Source organism: Amblyomma americanum, chromosome 9 (genome assembly GCF_052857255.1).
Source record: "Amblyomma americanum isolate KBUSLIRL-KWMA chromosome 9, ASM5285725v1, whole genome shotgun sequence".
Classification (NCBI taxonomy): Eukaryota; Metazoa; Arthropoda; class Arachnida; order Ixodida; family Ixodidae; genus Amblyomma; species Amblyomma americanum.
This window is the reverse complement of record NC_135505.1, coordinates 4,606,156-4,625,984: the sequence shown is the minus strand read 5'-3', so window position 1 is coordinate 4,625,984 and position 19,829 is coordinate 4,606,156. Positions and strand designations below refer to the sequence as shown.

Genomic DNA, 19,829 nt, shown 5'->3' with positions numbered 1-19,829 from the left:
GGTCGAAAAGCATAATTTGTTTGCTTTCGACGAGACCTCCAAACTTCCGCAGCGTCTTCGCGCCGACAGGTACCATAACGCTCGAACGGGGTGGAATGGTGACGTAATCAAGGATGTAAAGAGCCGCGGGATGTTTGAAAGCACTGTGGATTGCGTTCTCGGTGGAGAACGTCACTGACTTTGATTTTGGGTCAATGGCCGCGCCATTTTCTGTCAAAAAACCATTCCGAGGATTACCTCCCGGGAACACTGGTCAAGTAAGACGAAGGCGACCAGGTACGTGCCCTCTTCGATGGTCACTCGTGACGTGCACTTGCCAGCCGGGGTGATCAAATGACCCCGGGCAGTACGAAGCTGTGGGCCTGTCCACGGTGTGGTCACCTTTTTCAGAGTCGCGGCAAAAGGTACACTGATGACCGAGTAGTCGGCGCCGGTGTCCACAAGTGCGGTGACGTCGGTACACCGTCGATTGAAATGTTCAGATCAGCAGTTGTAGCTGTAGGTATACGGGAACGTCGCGGTGTACGCTCACGGCCGCGGTGCGGCGCCAGGCGGTTTCGTTGCGGCGGAGAATTGTTGCGGCGTGGCGTGATAGCGGGCTGGTGATCGTCGGTGCGTCGTAGAAACGGTCGGTCATGTGTGTGCAGCGGTGGAGGATTTTGGACGTGTCGCCGGTGAGCAGCCTTCCCCCCAAAGGTTGCCGCTTCTAGTTTTCCCGATGGGAACTAGGAGACGTTCCGCGCGAAATGTCGGCGGAACGTCGCGGAGACGAGAAACGACGTGAAGACGGCGACCGGGCATAGTAGTGTGATGCTTCGAGTGCCGCGGCCAGGTAATCGCTTATTTCTCGAGGCCATTGACCGCGCTGCGGTCGGGGCGCATCGACACTATATCCCTACAGATCTATATGTCGGTAACGACAGTTGCGGTAGACGTGACCGGGCCCGCCGCAGTGATAGCACAGAGGGCGCTGATCGGCAGTACGCCAGACGTCGCTCTTCCGAGGGGGGACGTGAGAAGTGTGGGGAAGGAGTGGTTGGCGGCGAATGTGGGCAGGTGTATTGGGGCGACTTGGAGGCGGCGGTGGGCGGCGAACGGCTGCGGCGTATGTCATCATCTTGGGTGTTGTGTTCGGTTGATGAGGATCTGGCGGAGTGAGCGCGTTTCGGACCTCGTCACGAATAATGTCCGAAATGGAAGAAACCTGCAGCGACTTCGGGGCTGGAAAGAGCTTTCGAAGCTCTTCAGTTACGACGGTGCGGATGGTCTACCGAAGGACGTCGTGGCGAAAAGCATCGACACCACTGGTAGCCATCAGCGACGGCGGACGCTTATACTGTTGGATCGCATGTCGATCATCTTCTCCATCGTAGTGGCTTCGGCAACAAATTCGGCGACTGTTCTGGGTGGGCTTCGAACTAACCCAGCGAAGACCTGCTCCTTGATGCCCCTCATAAGAAAACGCAGCTTCTTCTCTCCAGACATGTCGGGATCAGCCCGGCGGAAGAGCTTCGCCATGTCCTAGAAGCAAAACGAGGACTGTCTCGTTTGGTAGTTCGACGCGTGTCTGCAGGAGCAGCTCGGAACGTTCTTTCCGGGGGACGGTGGTAAAAGCCTGCAAAAGCTGGGTCTTGAAGGAACCCAACGTTGCTATTGTGGCCTCTCGGTTCTCAAACCATGTACGAACTGCACCCTCCAGCGAAAAAAACACGTGCTGCAGCTTCGAGTCGCCAGATCACCTGTTGTATTGGGTTACGCGCTCGAACTTCTCGAGCCAGTCCTCCGGGTCCTCGCCTGGAAAACCTTGAAAGGTGGGTGGCTCGCGTGGCTCTTGCCGAACGACGGACAGCGAAGGGATGGTATCCGGATGCTGACGGGGGTTTGTGGGGACACTGACGGTCGCGCCGAATCGAAGGTCAGTGTCCTCACTGTCGGACGAGACTGCCGAGGCCCGACCTCTGGTTGCAGTCCTTGCAGCCGCCGGCTACCTTGGTGGCTGGCCGTAACTTCGACTTTCAAGTATTCAGGCGGGCTGGGGTCCCGGCTTCCTGGAGAGGTCCTGGGCATGGGGTGCACTACCCAGCAAACCTTCACCAAGATGCCACGCGTGAATGCGGGAGTATACTGATCACAAGAGAGAGCGGCGGACTTCGACGAACGTCTTTACCACAGCTCCAGATCGCTGTCACTTTACTTCCTCTTTTAGTCGCAGCGCGTGCTTCAGGTCAGCGCTAAGCAAACATGCGGAATGCACTGTGTCAATATGTTTTAATTAATCATGTTGAATCCCACTCTGCAGATGTTGCTTCCGGTGTACATCAGGGGTCCGTTTTGGTGCCTTTGTTGTTTTTAATTTATATTATTGGTATTGTCGACAACATTTCCTGCAAATACCGCTTGAACACAGACGACTGCGTTGTGTACAGCCCAACAGTCATCGAACATGATGTTCGCACCCTGAAGCAAAATCTGTACAGCATCCATCAATGGTGCATCAAGTGAAAAATGACGCTGAATTCAAATAAATGTAAATATGTTGCTTTTGGACGAAAACGTAACCTAGTAAACTTTTTGTACTGTTTAAATTCTACTCCTTTGGAAAAAGTTTCTGAATTTAAGTACATCGGTGTGTATTTCAGAAAGCACCTTACATGGAGAACCCACATTGAATATATGTGATAGGCAAATCATCCAGAATGTTGAATTTCAACTGAAGCAGAATCGACTTTACAGCTAGTTGGTATAGCATGCTGAACGTAAAAGCGCAAAAAACAAGGACGTAGAATAAGACACAACACAGTTGGAAGTGAGCGCTCGTGTTGTGTGTCTTATTCTACGTCCTTGTTTTTTGTGCTTTTACGTTCAGCATGGTAAACCAACTCGCCCAAACTTGGCCTTTATTGGTATAGCATCTTGGAAAAAATATATAAAGCGCAGTTAGGACAACGGACAAGGAACGGCTTACTCGAAGCTGGGCGTTTATTCAAGAAACACACAAAAAGAGAGAAAAACCGCACAAAAAAAAAAAAAAGCCTTCACTTTGGCGCATCAGGATAAGTGCTCATGCAGGCGCGTGAAGATAAAGATAAGAAAACTCCTTTTCCTTGCTGACGATGACATCCCGACTTTCTTATCTGACTCTCGCTTATTATATTTTTTAACCATGTTGCTCGTTTCTCATGACAGTATCAGTCTTCAGCAGCTATTGTTTCATTTCTTGCTCCTTAAAAACTTGTCTGCATTTTTGTTACTGTGTTTGTTTGTTTTTTTTGTTTTTTTACCGTGCCGAAGTCCTCAAATATGCTACTTGCTCCTGTTTTGCTATTTTGTTTTACCTTTTGTATAATGCATATTGCCTTGTTGGACTACAATCGCCTTTGTGTTGGCACTTACTTGACCTGTGTTACATTAGTGTATGTGATGTCCCACTCCTGCGACGGCCTCAAATGTGAGGCCAGCAGTATGTTCAAATAAATAAATAAATAAAAACCATGGGGTCGGCAACACACATGTGCTGATTCTTAAGGATGTGATAGGCCTCTGAAACCTCTCTGGTTAGCTGAGTAGGGTGTGGAAACAAGATTTTGGTTTGATCAAGCGAAGGCTTGCAACCACTGCATTTCGAACTTAATGTGCGCCTGCAAGAGCATTTTTTGTCCTTGAGAAAGTCGCCTTCATCCAATCTCGCTAAGCACTCTTCGACCTATAAAATCATCCCCGTGTCGTGTTTGTACGAATTTCGTATTTTACGCTCATTTTATCTTTCGCAAGGCTTCTCCCATGACTTCCTAAATGCCACCGCGTTATTAAAATGTCACGAAAGTATCGTTTCAACAAGAAACTCTGAAATTTGGTTCGTCTCGCGCTTCCGCACTATTTATAAAATCCAGTCACTAAAACATAATCTTCCATCACTACTAAACAGGTACAGTTATGAGACTAAGCCCACGCTAAACCAGTTGAGTAAGCAATTTCTTAAGATATCAGAATAAAAATCGCATGAACAATGCTCTGATTACTTGTCTTACGCAACATATCTTTCGAATTAGTTGCGCTTTTCTCATAACCTAGTGCGCTTATTTGCTGTACTTTGTACTTTGTTGCCAATTTTTTTAGATTACATATGTGCTGTGGTGTTTTAATTATTTTATAACTGGCAATTGTCTGTCATTTCAAGTAGTTTCCGGTAGTTTTGTGTGAGAAATATGTTATGATACGCCTTAGGGCTTCATGTCTTGCTTGCAATGTTTGATTACATGATTTATTTAGTGGAGTTACAATGTTTTATATACTACAAATCTTGCATTTTTGAGCGCTTCTGTAACGTATGTGGGAACACGTCGGTTGCCTTGTCCTACTCTATTTATTTCGAGGTGTTTACATTGCAGTGTTTTTAGGTTCACCACTCCCTACATTGTAATCGTCACCTGGGCGTCGTCAAGCTGCCTCGATCAGCTTTTAGCCCAGGTGCTGCAACCAGTAAATATCTGTTGAAAATGAAACGATTTGATTTGATTTGATTACATTATCGGAGGTTTTGGAACGCTCGCAGAACCGTCCAGCCCGTTTTGTCACCAATGATTACGACTTTCGACACAGTGTTTCATGAATAAAGGAATCTTTTGGCTGGAAACTTCTCAGTAATAGGGGCGAGCGCAGTAAACTAGAAATCTTCTATCGCATCTATTTCAGCAAAACTGGGACTGATAAAACTCTGTATGTTCAGATACCACATTTTGTATCTGCACGTAGTGATCAAGCTTTTAAGGTGCATGAAATCAAATGTCGAACTAACGTTTATCAGAATTTCTTTCCGCATGTCATATCTGTTTGTAACAAACTCCTCAAAATGTAAATGACTGCGCATCTGTGGAAGCAGTTCGTGCTTTTATTCATGAAATCACTTAATCTTAACTTTCTATCATTTATGTACGCGTATGTGTGCCTGATTTTGCTGTAATTTATATCTGTTCCGTGCGTTTGAATGTCTCATCACCTCACTATATCACTTGTAATGCTTGATTTCGTTGTGTGTCCCCCCTTCGGGCGCCGCAGGTGTTTATGAACAAGTAAAAAAATACAGTGCTGGGGCCAGACAGATGGCGCTAAACGTGAAGCGGTGCTCGGAGCGGCAGTAAGCACGCAACACCGAGAAAACTCACTTCGCATATTTCTCTGTCAAAATATTTTGTCTATTTCTTTGCCGCTCGCTTAACAGTACATTTTCAGTTCACAACGCTGTCGGTACTTGATAAGTCAAACTCGAAGAGGAGAAAATAAAGCCAATTATGCAGAATTAAAGTTAACAAGAACCTTTAAAACAGACTATTATTGACAGCACGGACTTATTGGCAGCATTATTCACTGCATGGATGGCTGTCATGACATGGAAAGAAATTGGATATCTTGGAAATTCATGACGACAAAAAGCGACAAACGGACTCGTCCGCGCCTTCACATTGTTTTGTTTTTATGAATGTTGTTACTTTTGTTTCATTTTTCTAGTATTTCTTTTTGAGTAATGCAAATAATGTTTTAGTTGTTAGTCAGGGCTGTGTGTTCCTCCTATTCCCTGTCGTGTATTTTCCGTGCTTTTCGTTTAAATCATATTGACAGCACCAGGACATCACTCCAACTAAACCAGCGGTCTGCATTAAATGAGTTCGAATTATGTCCACAGTAGTCATTATGGATATGCATATGGCTTCTTAAAGGCAACTGAAGAGCTTTTCGAATTATTTCTGTTCAAAGGGGTCGAATGTGTGAAAAGCATACCGTAAAGCCACAACGGCACTGAGGCTTTTCCGCAGCGCGCAGTTTGGGCAGAGGCAGCAGAAATTTGAAATCTAACCGTGTGCGGGGGTCATCGCCGAGCTTCACCGCACATCTCCGGTAACTACACGAGAAGCCTGAAGGTTGTGGTGGCTCTAATCGACGAATAAGTCACCATTTTTAATACTAGCACAAAAAAAAAAACGACATGCTTCACCTAACAAGCTTCATATTGAAATCATTGAATCCTGTCGAAATTTCAAAAACCGGTTCAGCTGCCCTTTAGTCACACACAGAAAAGGTAACAAACTGTGCAGAATTTAGCACCGTACAAAGCCTACCCTAAAATGATGCACACACTCACTGCCTTAGGCGATTTCTCTCAGCGAGGCAACCATATACAAGCTGTTGCAAGAAACCCCACAAAAACACTGAAGGCAACTAGAGATTATGCAATGCACAAAAAGGTAGGCTGCCTACTTGCTGCTCCTTACCTTCAGGTGGTAGTAGGCAATGAGCATGCAGAACGAGACCAGGGAGTGGAACAGGGCCATGAAGCGGATGACCGGCTCCAGGTAGAAGAGCTTCTCCTCAATGATTACCCATTCTTCCAGCTCCTCATCGCTGCCCTCAGAGTCTGAGAGGGGGACCTCTGTAGCGTTCACCAATGCTTCGACGAGCCCGCCGCCAGCGTCGCTGTCACCTTCGTCATCGCTCAGTGCTCCGGCGGCTGCCGCTACAGCGGAGCTGGCCTCGTCGTCACTGCCACCCTCGCTCGTTGAGACCTGAGTGGGAAGAGAGGGAAGCTAGTTGAGGCATCTCTCCCATCCACAACACACTGGAAGCCACTATTTATCTTCCTTTCTCGCTCTGTAACACATCACCTAGCTTCATAATGAATCTTAAGAAAGGTGACCTGATCCTGCCGGATATTCTTAACTCAAGTAATTGATACCGCTAACACCGTTGGGCTTATGATAAAATCTATGTTGCAGCACAAAACAATAATGAACAAGCAAAGAAGATACATATACACATATCATATTACATCACAATGGGTTTACTTAGCATTTGTGGCATCAGAAACTTTTTTGCGTGTCCGCTGTGTATATTCTACTACAACCTATATGCCAGACTGCCAACATGCTAAACCATCTGCATGCCGTTCGCTACCGAATTAATGACATCGCAGTAGAGCAGGACAAGTAATCTGGCAAATGGAATCCACTCCCTTCTTTATCCCTTTCCTGGCATAGTTCCTGGTCCCCCCCCTCCTCCGAGATGCTTGAGAAAGTTACTGCGTCGTTCCCTTTCCTCAAAAACCATTTTTCAAATTTCTTAGGATAGGGTGGTCATGATTCGTACTGGACAGGGCTCATCAGAGAGCACTGAGAAAGGATTTTGTTTGCGTATTTATTTTTTGAATTATATTTACTGGCACCCCTATATAGGGCTATTGCAGGAGGGGGTGAAAAAATCAAATTACAACACAAACAAATGATGAAAACAAAAGCCAGGAGGGGGTAAATAAATCAATTATTTTACAACACAAATGATAAAAACAAAAGTGACGTAATATAGCACAGATATGAGCACAAGGAAAGAATTGAAAATATTAACCCAGAATATATATCAAAACTACAATAGGCTGTAAACACAACAAATGCATAAAATCATGTGGCACTAATTTCTATTAGGAATGAGTTTAATGGGAGAGATCTTAATATTCCAGGCATTAAGTTTCATTGTTCAACTTTGTGTTAAAAAGAACGGTATAGAAATCATCAATACAGGCGAAATATGAGAAATAAGGCTACGGCGACTCCTGCTTGATTGGGGATTATCTGGAAAACTATCGAGACTATGTGGCACACGATAAGAAGAACTGCCAATGTTAGGTTCACAGAGGACAAATCACTAGAGGCTGAGAAACGTTGATCACAGCGACAATTATAAACAATTTATATTCTTTGAATGCTCTCAGTGATAATTACACAATATATATGAGGGTGCAGTTGACAAAAATTAATTGCTGATGATGATGGTCCTGGCGTGATAACTATAGAACTTTGTTGATATGCTCCTGGTTCATACACTCATCAAAATTGCGGGCAACACAAATATCCTAAGAGTTACACTATTTTCTTCCTAGTTAATACGTTTCCAGATACTACGCTCAAAGTTTCGACAAATTCTATTAGCTTAATTACAATTTTGTCCTTACACATGAGTGAGCTCTGTCAGGGGAACATAGCATGAAGAGAAAAAACATTCCGACAACCAGCCGTTGAGATGGCTACTCCGCAGTGAACGTTCTAAACGGGTGAAGCATCCAAAAACGACGAGGAAAAGGATCGACGTTTTGGATGTATCTCAAAGCTTCTTCTGCGCTTAGGACAAGGAAATGCGGACAGTATTCTGCGAGCACTAAAAAAGAGCTGTTCATACTTTGCGTCAAAAAATTCTAATAGACACTTTTTTCTAAAATGTAACGAGGTTTTCTTGTACTTTGGCACCACAAAGTGAGGACATCTTCAATAAAGAAAGTAGTTGCAAGAGCACGACCTGCCTGTAACATCAGCCCAGGAGAAAATGCTGACTCAGATGAGAATCAGTTAAGTGTCTTCGTTCCTGTGTCAACGTAGCCACTGGTGTGAAGCCATAATAATAAAAATTTTGTGATAACATTAGTTTGCTGTTCTGACACAACTAGGTCGTGTCACGGTTCAAATGCAATAAAATGGGGCGCATATAACCCAGCTGGGTCAAGGCACAGCCTGCATCAACTGCGTAACTTTCCTTTTTTATGACGATGGCCTGGCGTGGTGCCAGGCTGTGTTATTCTAAATGCACGCATATTTTCTTCATAATTGCTCAGCCAAGTACCTATACATATGTAATACAAAAAAAAGTTTCTACATGTTCATTTTCAGGTGGGACAGCGCAATAAACAGACGAAAGAACAAAAGATGAAGACACCAAAGATGAGAGCTGACCCGCAACTAAGTTTTTATTGAAAAGAACACAAAATTTATACATGACATTACAGAGCCTAGAGCTACAGCTAATCTCAAATGACTTTGATGTATAAATTTTGTGTTGTTTTCAACAAAACCTTTAGGTGCAAGTCAACGCTCGTCTGTGGTGCCTAGTCCTTTTGCTCTTTCATCTGTTTTTTGCGCTGTATCCACAAAAAAATGAACCATTCCATTCTTTCCTGTCACTTCCTCGTTTCGCCTTCCGGCTTCTTCTTTAGCGCTGTTTTCACTATTGTCATTATCAACCCGCCCAGCTATCCATCCTTCTTCTTTGTACGTGTTTACACCACATAAACAAAATCAAGTAGAGGGTTAAATTCACTGAACATGGGATTACTGTGCCAGCAAACACTGACAACAGACGTAAAAGTGAACAGGACACGTGCAATAAAATGCGTGCATCAAGATGAGCCATCTAGACTAGCTTGCTGCTCTAGTACTTGGATTCACTGACCTCAGTAACTGCACATAGCAAAAAAGATAACTTGAATAATGCTCAACTAAATTCAACTCCACACTTTAAGAGACACGTAAAAAAAGAGAGCAATATTTAGTGTGATAGAACATGACCTTTCCTGCAGGTTGAAAACCAAGTCTGTTCTCCAAAACGAGGAAAAAGGTAATCACCTTGTAGAAGAGCAGGATGCAGTTGATGAAGAAAGCCAGAACAAGTGCAATGTACTTCATGTTGTAGAAATTCCGTGCCAGAAAGCTCTGCATGTTAGAAAATGCACAACAGGGTGAAGTCGTGCACATATCTCAAAGAAAAGCAGCAAATGTCTCGCAAAATATTCGTTTATAATGGCAGTATGGCAGTCTTTAAACTGAGGCAAGGCAGACATAAGAATAACCACCATCATGCTTACAAAGGCGTTTCTTTTACTGTTATCACTAAAAAGTCACTGCTGCTCTACAATATTTGCAAGTTCATGGACAACACCTTGTAGGGGACGGTATATTCAGTGCATTCATCAAAGGTACCATTTCTTGATAAGCCATTAACATCTCTCAAAGGGAGATGTTATAAATCACTGCCATGTGCAGATATGACAAAGAGCTGTGATAAATCTGTTAAAATGCATAATGGTGATTAGAAGGAGGCTCCTAATCACATTCTCAGTCACCAAGTCTCAATGAGAATATTTCTAACGTGAGACAGTCATTGTGAGAAAGGTGGTGTGTTGTGCTAAACCAGGGTGAAAAAGCCAATTGTAGAGAGTTCCTCAAACGGGGCTTTTTAACTCCGCAGTTCATGATGGCCCAATTAAACAAACCGTGGGCTGCATTTTCACCAACTAGCCGAACTAAGGAGTGTTGTTCACTGCTGACGATTATGTAATCATCCTCATCAGCAGAATCAGCCTGACTACGCCCATTGAACGTTCACTAGCTCTTGAACGTGCGCTGGCTATTGCGAACAGTATCGAAGAATCTACGAAACACTCACTTGAGCTGCAGTCATCGGCTGTGACCATTCAAAAGGTGGAAAAACATCGGATGTCATACCACACAGAATCGCAGTTACCGATTCTGCAGAAGCACAGTCCTGCTTTCGTTGCGGGTCTTTACGGCATCTTGCATATTCCAAGACATGCAAGGCGCGGGGTAAAACATGCAGCAAATGCGGCAAATGAGGCCATTTTCAGCGTGTCTGTAGGAGCGGCATACCAAACGAGCGGGCCCTCGCTGTCCGAAAAGTCGAAGCCTGCAGTGCATTCGGTGATCTTAACGTGGTTCTTCTCGACCGGCAGAGCAAAGGAGGGATACACATAGAAGTCCTCGTACAATGTCCCTATACATTTCCTCGTAGACATGGGCTCTGCTTTCCATCCTGTCGACCGCCACGTATGGTTGAAATTCTTTCCTATGCAGGCAACATCAGCGTCACTTTACGATTTCTCTCGCCGCAGAATAACCACCGAGGGTTGTTTCATGGCGCCAGTCATCTTCCAGGATAGGCACGCCGAGATACTCTTCTACGTCGTCAAGGACAATACTGACATCCTCGACATCGACGCTAATGAAGCCCTGCGGCTGCACATCGACGGTAAGTCACTGCAATGCACCCATATTACACAAGCGCCAGAAGGCCTTGAGCTTGAACTGTTTCGCCAATTTTTGCACTTGTGCGATGGGAAGTTAGGGCTGGCAACAACTTTTGTTCATAAGATCAAGATAAGAGAAGGAATCACGCCTGCTGCTGCTAAGTTGTGGCATTTGCCATTTTCGGTGCGAGACAAGGTACGCGAAGAGCTACAGCGCCTTGAACAAGAAGATGTCGAAGAAAAGATTGACGCATCTCAATGGGTGTCGCCAACTGTAGTACTTGCAAAGAAAAACGGCAAGATAAGAGTTTGTGTTGATCTGCGCGAACCGAACAAAGCTATTGTCGTTGACAAATTTCCTCTGCCACGCGCGGAAGAACTGTTGCACAAACTTCATTGCGCAAGGTATTTTTCAAAGACTGAGCAGCTGCATATCACCGATTCCTGCTGAGCCCTGAAAGCTGAGAATTGACTACCTTCATAACCGATAGTGGACTGTACAGATTCAAACGCGTCTGCTTCGGCCTTCAATCAGCACCGTCTGCTTTTCAGAAAATGGTCACTATTTTGAATAACTGAAAAAACACTTTGTGCTACATAGATGATGTTATTGTGTACGGAAGCGCACATGAGGAGCACTTCAAGAATTTGAGACAAGTTTTGCACTTGACTGCAAAGGCTGGATTGATGCTGAATGACAAATGCACTTTCAGTGTACAAGAAATCGACTTCCTTGGTCACAGGGTCAGCCACAAGGGGATACGCTCTTTACAAAGCAACATCGACGTCATCAAGGCTGCGCCAGCACCAACAGATATTGGTACTCTGCGCTCATTCTTGGGCATGGTAAGCTACTACGCCAAGTTTGTACTTGACTATGCCGTTTTTGTCGAGTCTCTTCGCGAGTTGCGACAAAAGAATGCTACATTCACTTGGAACCCTGCAAGATAAGCTTGTTTCGAGCAACTGAAAAGTTCCCTGGCCATAAGATGTTTACTGCTAATTGATCCTGTGGGTGACATTACAGTCACTACGGATACCTCATAGGAGCAGCGTTGCAACAGACAAGGAATGATGAACTAGGGACGATTGCTTTTGCTTCTTGCAAGTTTACCACAGAACAGAAGTACTCCGTTGGGGAACTGGAAGCCCTTGCTTGCTTTTTGGCATGCGAAAGTTGGAGATGTACCTGTGGGGCCGTCCATTTATATTACGTACCAACCACCAGGCTCTGGTCACACTCCTTAGTACAAGAGGAGTAGGTCGCCGACCGTTCCGGATAGCAAGGTGGCACGCCAGGCTGCTGGCGTACAACTTTAAGACTGAATTCCAGAAGGGTAACAAGAATTGTGTGGGTGACGCTCTTTCGAGAACACCCCTACCAGGTCGTGTGGAGGAGGAGAAAGAAGAGACCATCTGTTTTTTCTCAACATACATTACTAATGCAGAGTTTCTCGTTAAAACGATGCAGGACCCGCTACTGCAGCAGGTTACAAAGTGGGTGACTTCAGCATGGCCTGCAGCGACGATGTTGCCCGCAAAAGCAGTTCCTTTCTACCGGGTGCAGACTGAGCTCTCAGTCGTTGGAGACCTCCTGCTTCGTGAAGACAAATTTGTAGTACCTTCGTCCCTCGTAGCGCAGCTTCTTGACATGGCCCACGAGTCGCATCCGGGAATAACAAGGACAAAGCAGCGACTACGTGAGCAATACTGGTGGCCTGCTTTCAAAAGATTCAAAAGCGCACGAAACAAACTGAACGCTAAGCTTAGACACGCCAAGCGAACATATCAGAAACTATTTTCTGAACTTACAAGGAAACAGCCCCACGTAGTTTGGAAACTGATAAATGATGTTATGTGCCGCGGCAGAAAGAACGCGTCAGTCGGAAGAATAAATCATAAAGGTAGTGAGCTGTCAGGGAAAGAACTTGCTGACCATTTAAATACTCGTTTCATTAATGTTGGAATACCTGTGAATCAGACACCGAATTCAGAAACGCCGATAAACACATGTTCCGACAGTCTTTTCCTTGAGCCTACCGACGAATTAGAGGCTTATTGAACATTCATGGACTTAATAGCAAGGCCTTAGACACAGATAACCTTCAAGTACAACCAGCCAAGTATGTCCTAGAATTCATAGCTCCTGTGATTGCTAAAAATTTTCACCTGATTCCAGAAACAGGTGTCTATTCTCTTGAAATGAAGAAATGTAGGGTGATCGTCATATTCAAGAGCGATGACAGCAACGACACAAGCAATTATAGGCCAGTCTCTGTCATTCCTATCTTTTCCAAAAGATTAGAAAAGGTGATATTTAATCCGATGTCTAAGTTTTTTCATTGTAAGAATATTATATATGACGCCCAATTCGGCTTCCGGAAACGGCGATCAACAGAAACCGCCCTGCTAACCCTTAAGGAAATCATTGTGCAAAATATTCAAGACAACCTTTTCAATCTCGGCCTGCTTATAGATTTTAGGAAAACGTTTGACTGTCTCATCCATAATATTTTAATTTACAAGCTTTAGCTTAGTGGAATCCGCGGAACACCTTTTTATTTATTTATTCATTTATTTATTTATTTGTTCCTCAAAGGTCCGCAGGAGACATTACATGAGGGGAGTGCTGAAATTATCAAATGTAATCAAATGCTTGACAAATTACACCTCTGGACAATTTGAATTGCATTAGAATAAATTCTAAGAAGACGAAAGTAGTAAATAAGGTAGTCAAAACAAGCCATGCTCTCAAATGCCAGGGCCAAGAAGTTCATGTAGTGAATGAAAATAAAATTCTAAGGATTACCTTTTCTTCAAACTTAAGTTGGGATAAACACATAGAAGATGTTTGTAGAGAATTAGCCGCAGTTACGGGAATCTCATCTCGTTGCCGACATCTTACAACACAGGCAAAAATCCAAATTTATCATCTACTGTTTGCTTCACATATTAACTACTGTGGTCTAGAATGGGCTACAACAACAAAAGGAAACGTTGCAAAGATAGTTGTACTTCAAAAGAGGATCATGCGACATATTGCTAACCTTGATTACCTGTCTCCCACGCGAAGTGCTTTTAGAAGCTACAGCATAATAATTGCTGAATATAGGCATCAGCATGGCCTGCTGCGCTCTTTTTACTTTTCCACTATAGCTTTCCAAGGTTTTTTAATTAATTTAGCATCTCAAAGAAGACATGTTACACTATCCACACGTAATGATGATGTTTGACTCTGCCCGAAATATCGAAGTAATTATAAAGTTCAGTCATTACAGCATAATCTGCTATTTATTCTAAATGAGCATGAATGTGTGATCAGTTACGGCGTAAAAGAACTGCGAATGTATTTTATATCCAAAGAATGAATGGCTGTGTGTGTTCGCCTTTTCTTTTGCAAGTGCTGTTTTTCATCAACATGTATGTATTCTATTTTTCTTCATATTTTGTATGCTTAACTTCTTTTGTTGGTATCGTGATGTGTTCACAACTATAGGTACACTTATTGTAGACACATTTTGAAATCATATGCAGATTATTTAATACTTTAATTGCACCTCTGCTACTGTATAGGTGATTGTCCTTCGCATTTATTGATGCGAATTAATATGGACACTACCTGTTGCTGTAAACCATTACTGCCATGCAGAAGGGTCATCGGCCTAGTCAAGCTATAGAGACAGCTTTTAGCTCTTAAGCCTTTACAGGATCCATCATTTCTGGAAAAATAAAGAATTGAATTGAAAAGTAGAGCAATTATTTGCATATTGCGGAGTGTGCCAATGGGCTGAGAAGTCTTTAAAACCCGTGACACCCCCCCTGCAGCCAGTTACAATCCTATCTGAACCATGGCAGAAGCTAGGAATCGATATTGTGGGCCCTTTTTGAAATGTGCCTGCAGATTGCCGTTTTGCCATTACGGCCATAGATTACTGCAGCAAGTGGCCTGAGGTTTGTTTCTCAGAGCAAGTGGCTGCTGCAACAGTCATCATCTCCTTTCTGCGAAGTATCTTCAGCAGGGAAGGATATCCAGACGAGATTGTCAGTGATCATGGTGCTCAGTTCACAACTTGGAGTTTGAGAGTTTTTTCAAGGAACGTGGCATCACCCATACGTATTCGGCAGTCTACCACTTGCAAGCTTACGGGCAGGTGGAGAGGTTTAATCGGGTACGTTCAAGTCTGCACAGAAGAACGTCGCCCTTTGAAGGACGCTATCAGCGAATACCTTCGAGTCTACCGTTTCACACCGCATGCCACCACGGGAGTGAAACCTTCCGTCCTTCTTCACGGACGTCATCCCAGAACAAAGCTTGATCTTGTAGGAGCGCCAGATAAAGTTTTTTCAAGGTCCGCAGGTAGCGATGAAGTCCATCCGCAGCAGAGTAGCACAAAAGCAACAAGCGAGTAAGACGTACACTGACCGTCGACGAGCTGCGAAGGATCCTCCATTAACAACAGGTCAACCGGTGAGAGTCAAGTTGCCAGGTCACGCGCCTAAGGACGGTTTAAGCTACTCAAGTCTCTTCACCATTGTTGACCAATGTGGTCCAGGCACCTACAAACTTAATGATGACCCCACATGGAATCGGAATCGGCTGGCACCCTGCCCTCGACCAGTTGCACCACCTGCAGTTGCGAAAAATTGTTCGCCTGAAGCATTAACAACACTTGGCGAACCACAGCAGGAAAACCGCGACCCACCTCAGCAGACATCTGTTCGGACACCAGTTGGAAGAGACGTCCCCGAACTGAGGCATTCGACAAGGCAAAGAAGACCACCATTGTGGTTTGAAGACTGCCAAGGACACGGAGTGTTTGTTGTGTTTTCCGTTTGCTGGTCACTAAGCGACTCTTGTTGAGGGGGTATAATGTGGTATTCAGCAGTTCTGTTTATTTAACCTAGCAGGCTCTAGGCACGCGCCTTGTCATGTCAGCTGACACATGCATGACAAAATGGGAATAGAGTTAATCGAAGTATTTGGCGGGTTCTTGACTTCGCGGTTCTCCGGCTGCTCCGGCGTTGTAGGGAAGGCATGGCGCAGAATACAACAAGCCCCCCATTATGTTCAGTGCTTTGTGATCACGTGGGTCTTGTTTTTGCAACCTTTTCGCTCCGGAAGCCATTTTTTCTTTCTGTGGTGCTGTGGTTGTGGTAGCTGTGTGCACCAGTGTTCAGTGGATCACGGCCTATGTTTACCGCTTCGTGACGATGGGCAGAGATTTGATTTCGTACACCGCGGCCATCAAGCTGAAAGTCATCGCTTACGCAGAAGAACACAGCAAGCATGGGGCTGGATGGAAGTTCGACGTCAACGAGAAGTGTGTGCGTCAGTGTTGCAACCAGAAAGAACAGCTCGCTGGTACGAACCGCAACCGGAAATCATTCCGCCGGCAGCAGTGCAAGTTTCCGGAGCTTGAAAAGAAACTTGTGGATAAAAAACTTAAAAGGAGGACGCCGACCAAGAGTAAAAAACAAAAAAAACCAACGAAATGACATTTCGGCTCCCGTACGGGAGCCTTGTTCACAATGAGAAGGATTAGAAAGTGCATCAGGATTAAATACGTTTGAAAAGAGGGCGCAGGGAGCGTGCGTATACAGGAGTTAGATTTCCAGTGTTGCGATTGAGGGTGCGATTAGTCGTTTGAATGAATAATTATTCGAGGTGAAGGCGACGGTACAGATTCTTTTCAGTTGCCAGCACGTGTGCCCTACCCCAGTCAATATCGTGGCCAGTTGATACGGAGTGTTCGGCGATAGCATTAGAGTTCACTTTTTTGTTTTTAACGTCATTACAATGTTCTTCTAGGCGTCTATTAAAATCACCAGTCCCGCCGATGTAGACGCTGTCACAATCAGAGCAGGGGACGCTGTAAACAACGCCAGGGTACTTTTCTTTGGGGAGAACGTCTTTGACGTTAACCAGCGCATGCCGAAGTTTCCTTGTGGGGACATGGGCAACGTGAACTTGGAATGTGCGCAGAATACGCGCCAAGGCTTCGCTTATTCCAGGTGTGTAGGGAACAGCCGCACGTTTCAGAGGGGACAACACGGGAGTTTCACGTGTCGGGCAAGATAACTGCTTTTCAGCGGATGCCACAAAAGCAGCTGGGTACTCGTTTCGCGCGAGTTCTTGCCGTACAGTACCAAAGTCGACTGCCCGATCTTCAGGAAAACTGCATATGCGTTCTGCGCGTTTGAACAAGGTTGTGGCAAAAGATTTCTTTTGATTAGCCGGGTGCACAGATTTGAAGTTAAGGTATTTTCCGGTGTGGGTGGGTTTCCTGTAGACGCTGAATGATAGCTTTCCACTGTTTCGTTTTACCAATACCTCCAGGAAGGGCAACGCGCCATTAATTTCTTCTTCGACGGTGAAATCAATCGCTTCATCATCATCATCATCATCATCATCATCATTTATTAACCCTTAAGGGTCCCATCAGGGACGTTACATAAGGGGGGGGGGGGGTGGTACAGGGGTGTTCAGCCGTCATACATGAATATAAATAGAATGAATATAAATATAGAAGGAATATAAAAATACAGAAAAATATAGAAAATATAGAATAGAAAAAAAAAGTAGAACAAGACGAAAAAAGACAGAAGTAACAAATTCAAATAATCACGTCATGACAGAGTGTAGCAGAAATATAAACAAAAACAAATTGCAACTTTGGAAGTAGCACAGGATGGTCAGTTAGCAGGGCTTGGAAGCTGGCATAGGGTGCAGGAAAAAATTATTTGTCGTTGAGATGGTCGATTAGGAGCTGTCTGAATCTGGAAGGATTAGTCTCAATGATAATGTGTTCGGGGAGGTTGTTCCAGCTTTCTATAGCACTGGGAAGGAAAGATTTATTGAAATAATTGGTGGAGCCGTGCAAACGCTGTATGCTTAAGGAGTTAAATAAACGACGAGATGATCGTACCGGAGCTCGTAGAAGGTTTTCTCGAAGTGCTGGAAAGTTAAAGTACAGTTTGTGAAAAAAACAAAGAATTGAAGTTTTCCTGCGAAAGGCTAATGACTTGATGCCGAGGGATGATTTCAACGCTGTGATGCTGAGCTGAGATTTATACTGTGAGGTGATGAAGCGTGCTGCCCGATTCTGGATGGCTTCGAGTGAATCTATCAAGTAGGCTTGGTGAGGATTCCATATTGTTGAGGCGTATTCTAGTTTAGTTCGAATGTACGTTTCATATGCTAGTTGTCTGGTGGCTGCTGTGGACATGGAAAGTGATCGCCTGATGAATCCGAGTGATCTGGAGGCACTAGCACATAGTTTCGTGATGTGATTAGCCCAGGTTAGGTTGGTTGTTATCTCGATGCCGAGGTACCGGTATGAATTAGTTTGAGACAGCGCTATGGAGTTCAGGGAGTACGAAAAATGAAGAATCGAACGTTTACGTGAGATGTGCATGAACTTACATTTAGAAACGTTGAGCTGCATTAGCCAGTCGGAACACCACTTCTGAATTCGGCTTAGGTCATCCTGTAATAATTCCTGATCACTGCTATTGTTGATGCGGCGATAAATGACGCAGTCATCCGCAAAGAGACGGACAGATGATAAAATAACAGATGGCAAATCGTTGATGAAGATTAAAAAGAGTAATGGAGCAAGAACCGATCCTTGGGGAACCCCGGAGATTACTCTAGTAGTTTGAGATGCATGACTGGCGATGACGGTGAATTGCAAGCGGTTGGTTAAGAAACAGTGGATCCAGGATAAGACAAGCGTGTCAAGTGACAGAGCTGAGAGTTTGGAAAAGAGACGCTGGTGAGGGACGCGATCGAATGCCTTGGCGAAATCTAAATAAATTATATCGGTTTGGAAGGCGGAGTCTAGATTTAGGTGAAGATCAGTTGTAAGTTCGAACAGCTGAGTTTCGCACGAAAAACCTGCCCTGAAACCATGCTGATTGGGAAAGAAGAAACGGTTGTGGTCAAGGTGAGATGCGATGTGCGAGTATATTATATGTTCGAAAAGTTTACAAGAGATACATGTCAGTGAAATTGGTCGATAATTTGAGGGGTCGGAGCGATCTGCAGCTTTGAAAACCGGGACAACTTTGCTTAATTTCAAGTCGTCTGGAATCTGACTAGTGTTAAGAGACTGGGCAAAAATGAGTTGTAAGATTTGGCTCGTGAAATATTTAGTTGCTTTAAAAATCTTTGCAGGGAGGTTGTCTGGTCCAGGGGAAGTGGATATCTTTAGATTATCTATGAGTTTTAAAATTCCCTCTGCTGTGATGGTAACAGGTGGCATAGGTGCATAGTTTAGACTTGGCACGGAAACAATGCTTGCTGTTGGCTCCTGGGTAAATACGGACGTGAAATAGGAATTCATGACGTCGGAGCGCTCGGAAATTGGGACATCGGAGCCGTCTCGTGCCTTCAGGGAAATATTGTGCGAACTGTTTTTATTGGGCGTGAGCAAGTTTCAAAACTTCTTGGGGTTTACCCGCATTATCTCAATGAGATCGTGACAGTAGAATTTTCGTTTTGAAGATCGGAATAACTGCGTGTATTCGTGCAGACTTGCAAGGTATTTGTCCCACTTCCTAGCGCATCCTGATTTCTTTGCATTACGGAATAGGCGTTTTTTCTTTCGCGACAACTTCCTCAGCGCATTTGAGTACCATGGTTTATTGGCATCCCCACGAATGCAGATGAGCGGGACGTAAGCTTCTATAAGCGATAACATTTTCTCTTTAAATAGACATCAGTTGTTATTCACGGATCTGCTATGTATGGAAATTTGAAACGTCTGAAGAAATTCTTCAAGGTGGGAGTTAATGCTTGGGAAATCGGCCTTAGAATAATCACGGATGTATTTAACAGACGGTTGGCGTATAGGAATTTCAATGGACAGGTTGAAAGTTATGATACAGTGATCACTTAGACCACTAGTACACGAAAGCGATTGAACTAATTCTGGATTGGATACAAGGACGAGGTCTAGTATGTTTGAGCCTC

At 44.4% G+C, this 19,829-nt stretch overlaps 1 protein-coding gene across 1 annotated transcript in view; it reads right to left on the bottom strand.

Moving 5' to 3' along the window:
• The window catches only part of RyR (Ryanodine receptor), a 1,185,515-nt gene that overhangs the window by 142,094 nt on the left and 1,023,592 nt on the right, over positions 1 to 19,829 (bottom strand). Inside the window, 2 exon segments of the mRNA XM_077638630.1 lie at positions 6,267 to 6,557; positions 9,438 to 9,524. Coding sequence (XP_077494756.1) covers positions 6,267 to 6,557; positions 9,438 to 9,524 — 378 coding nt within the window.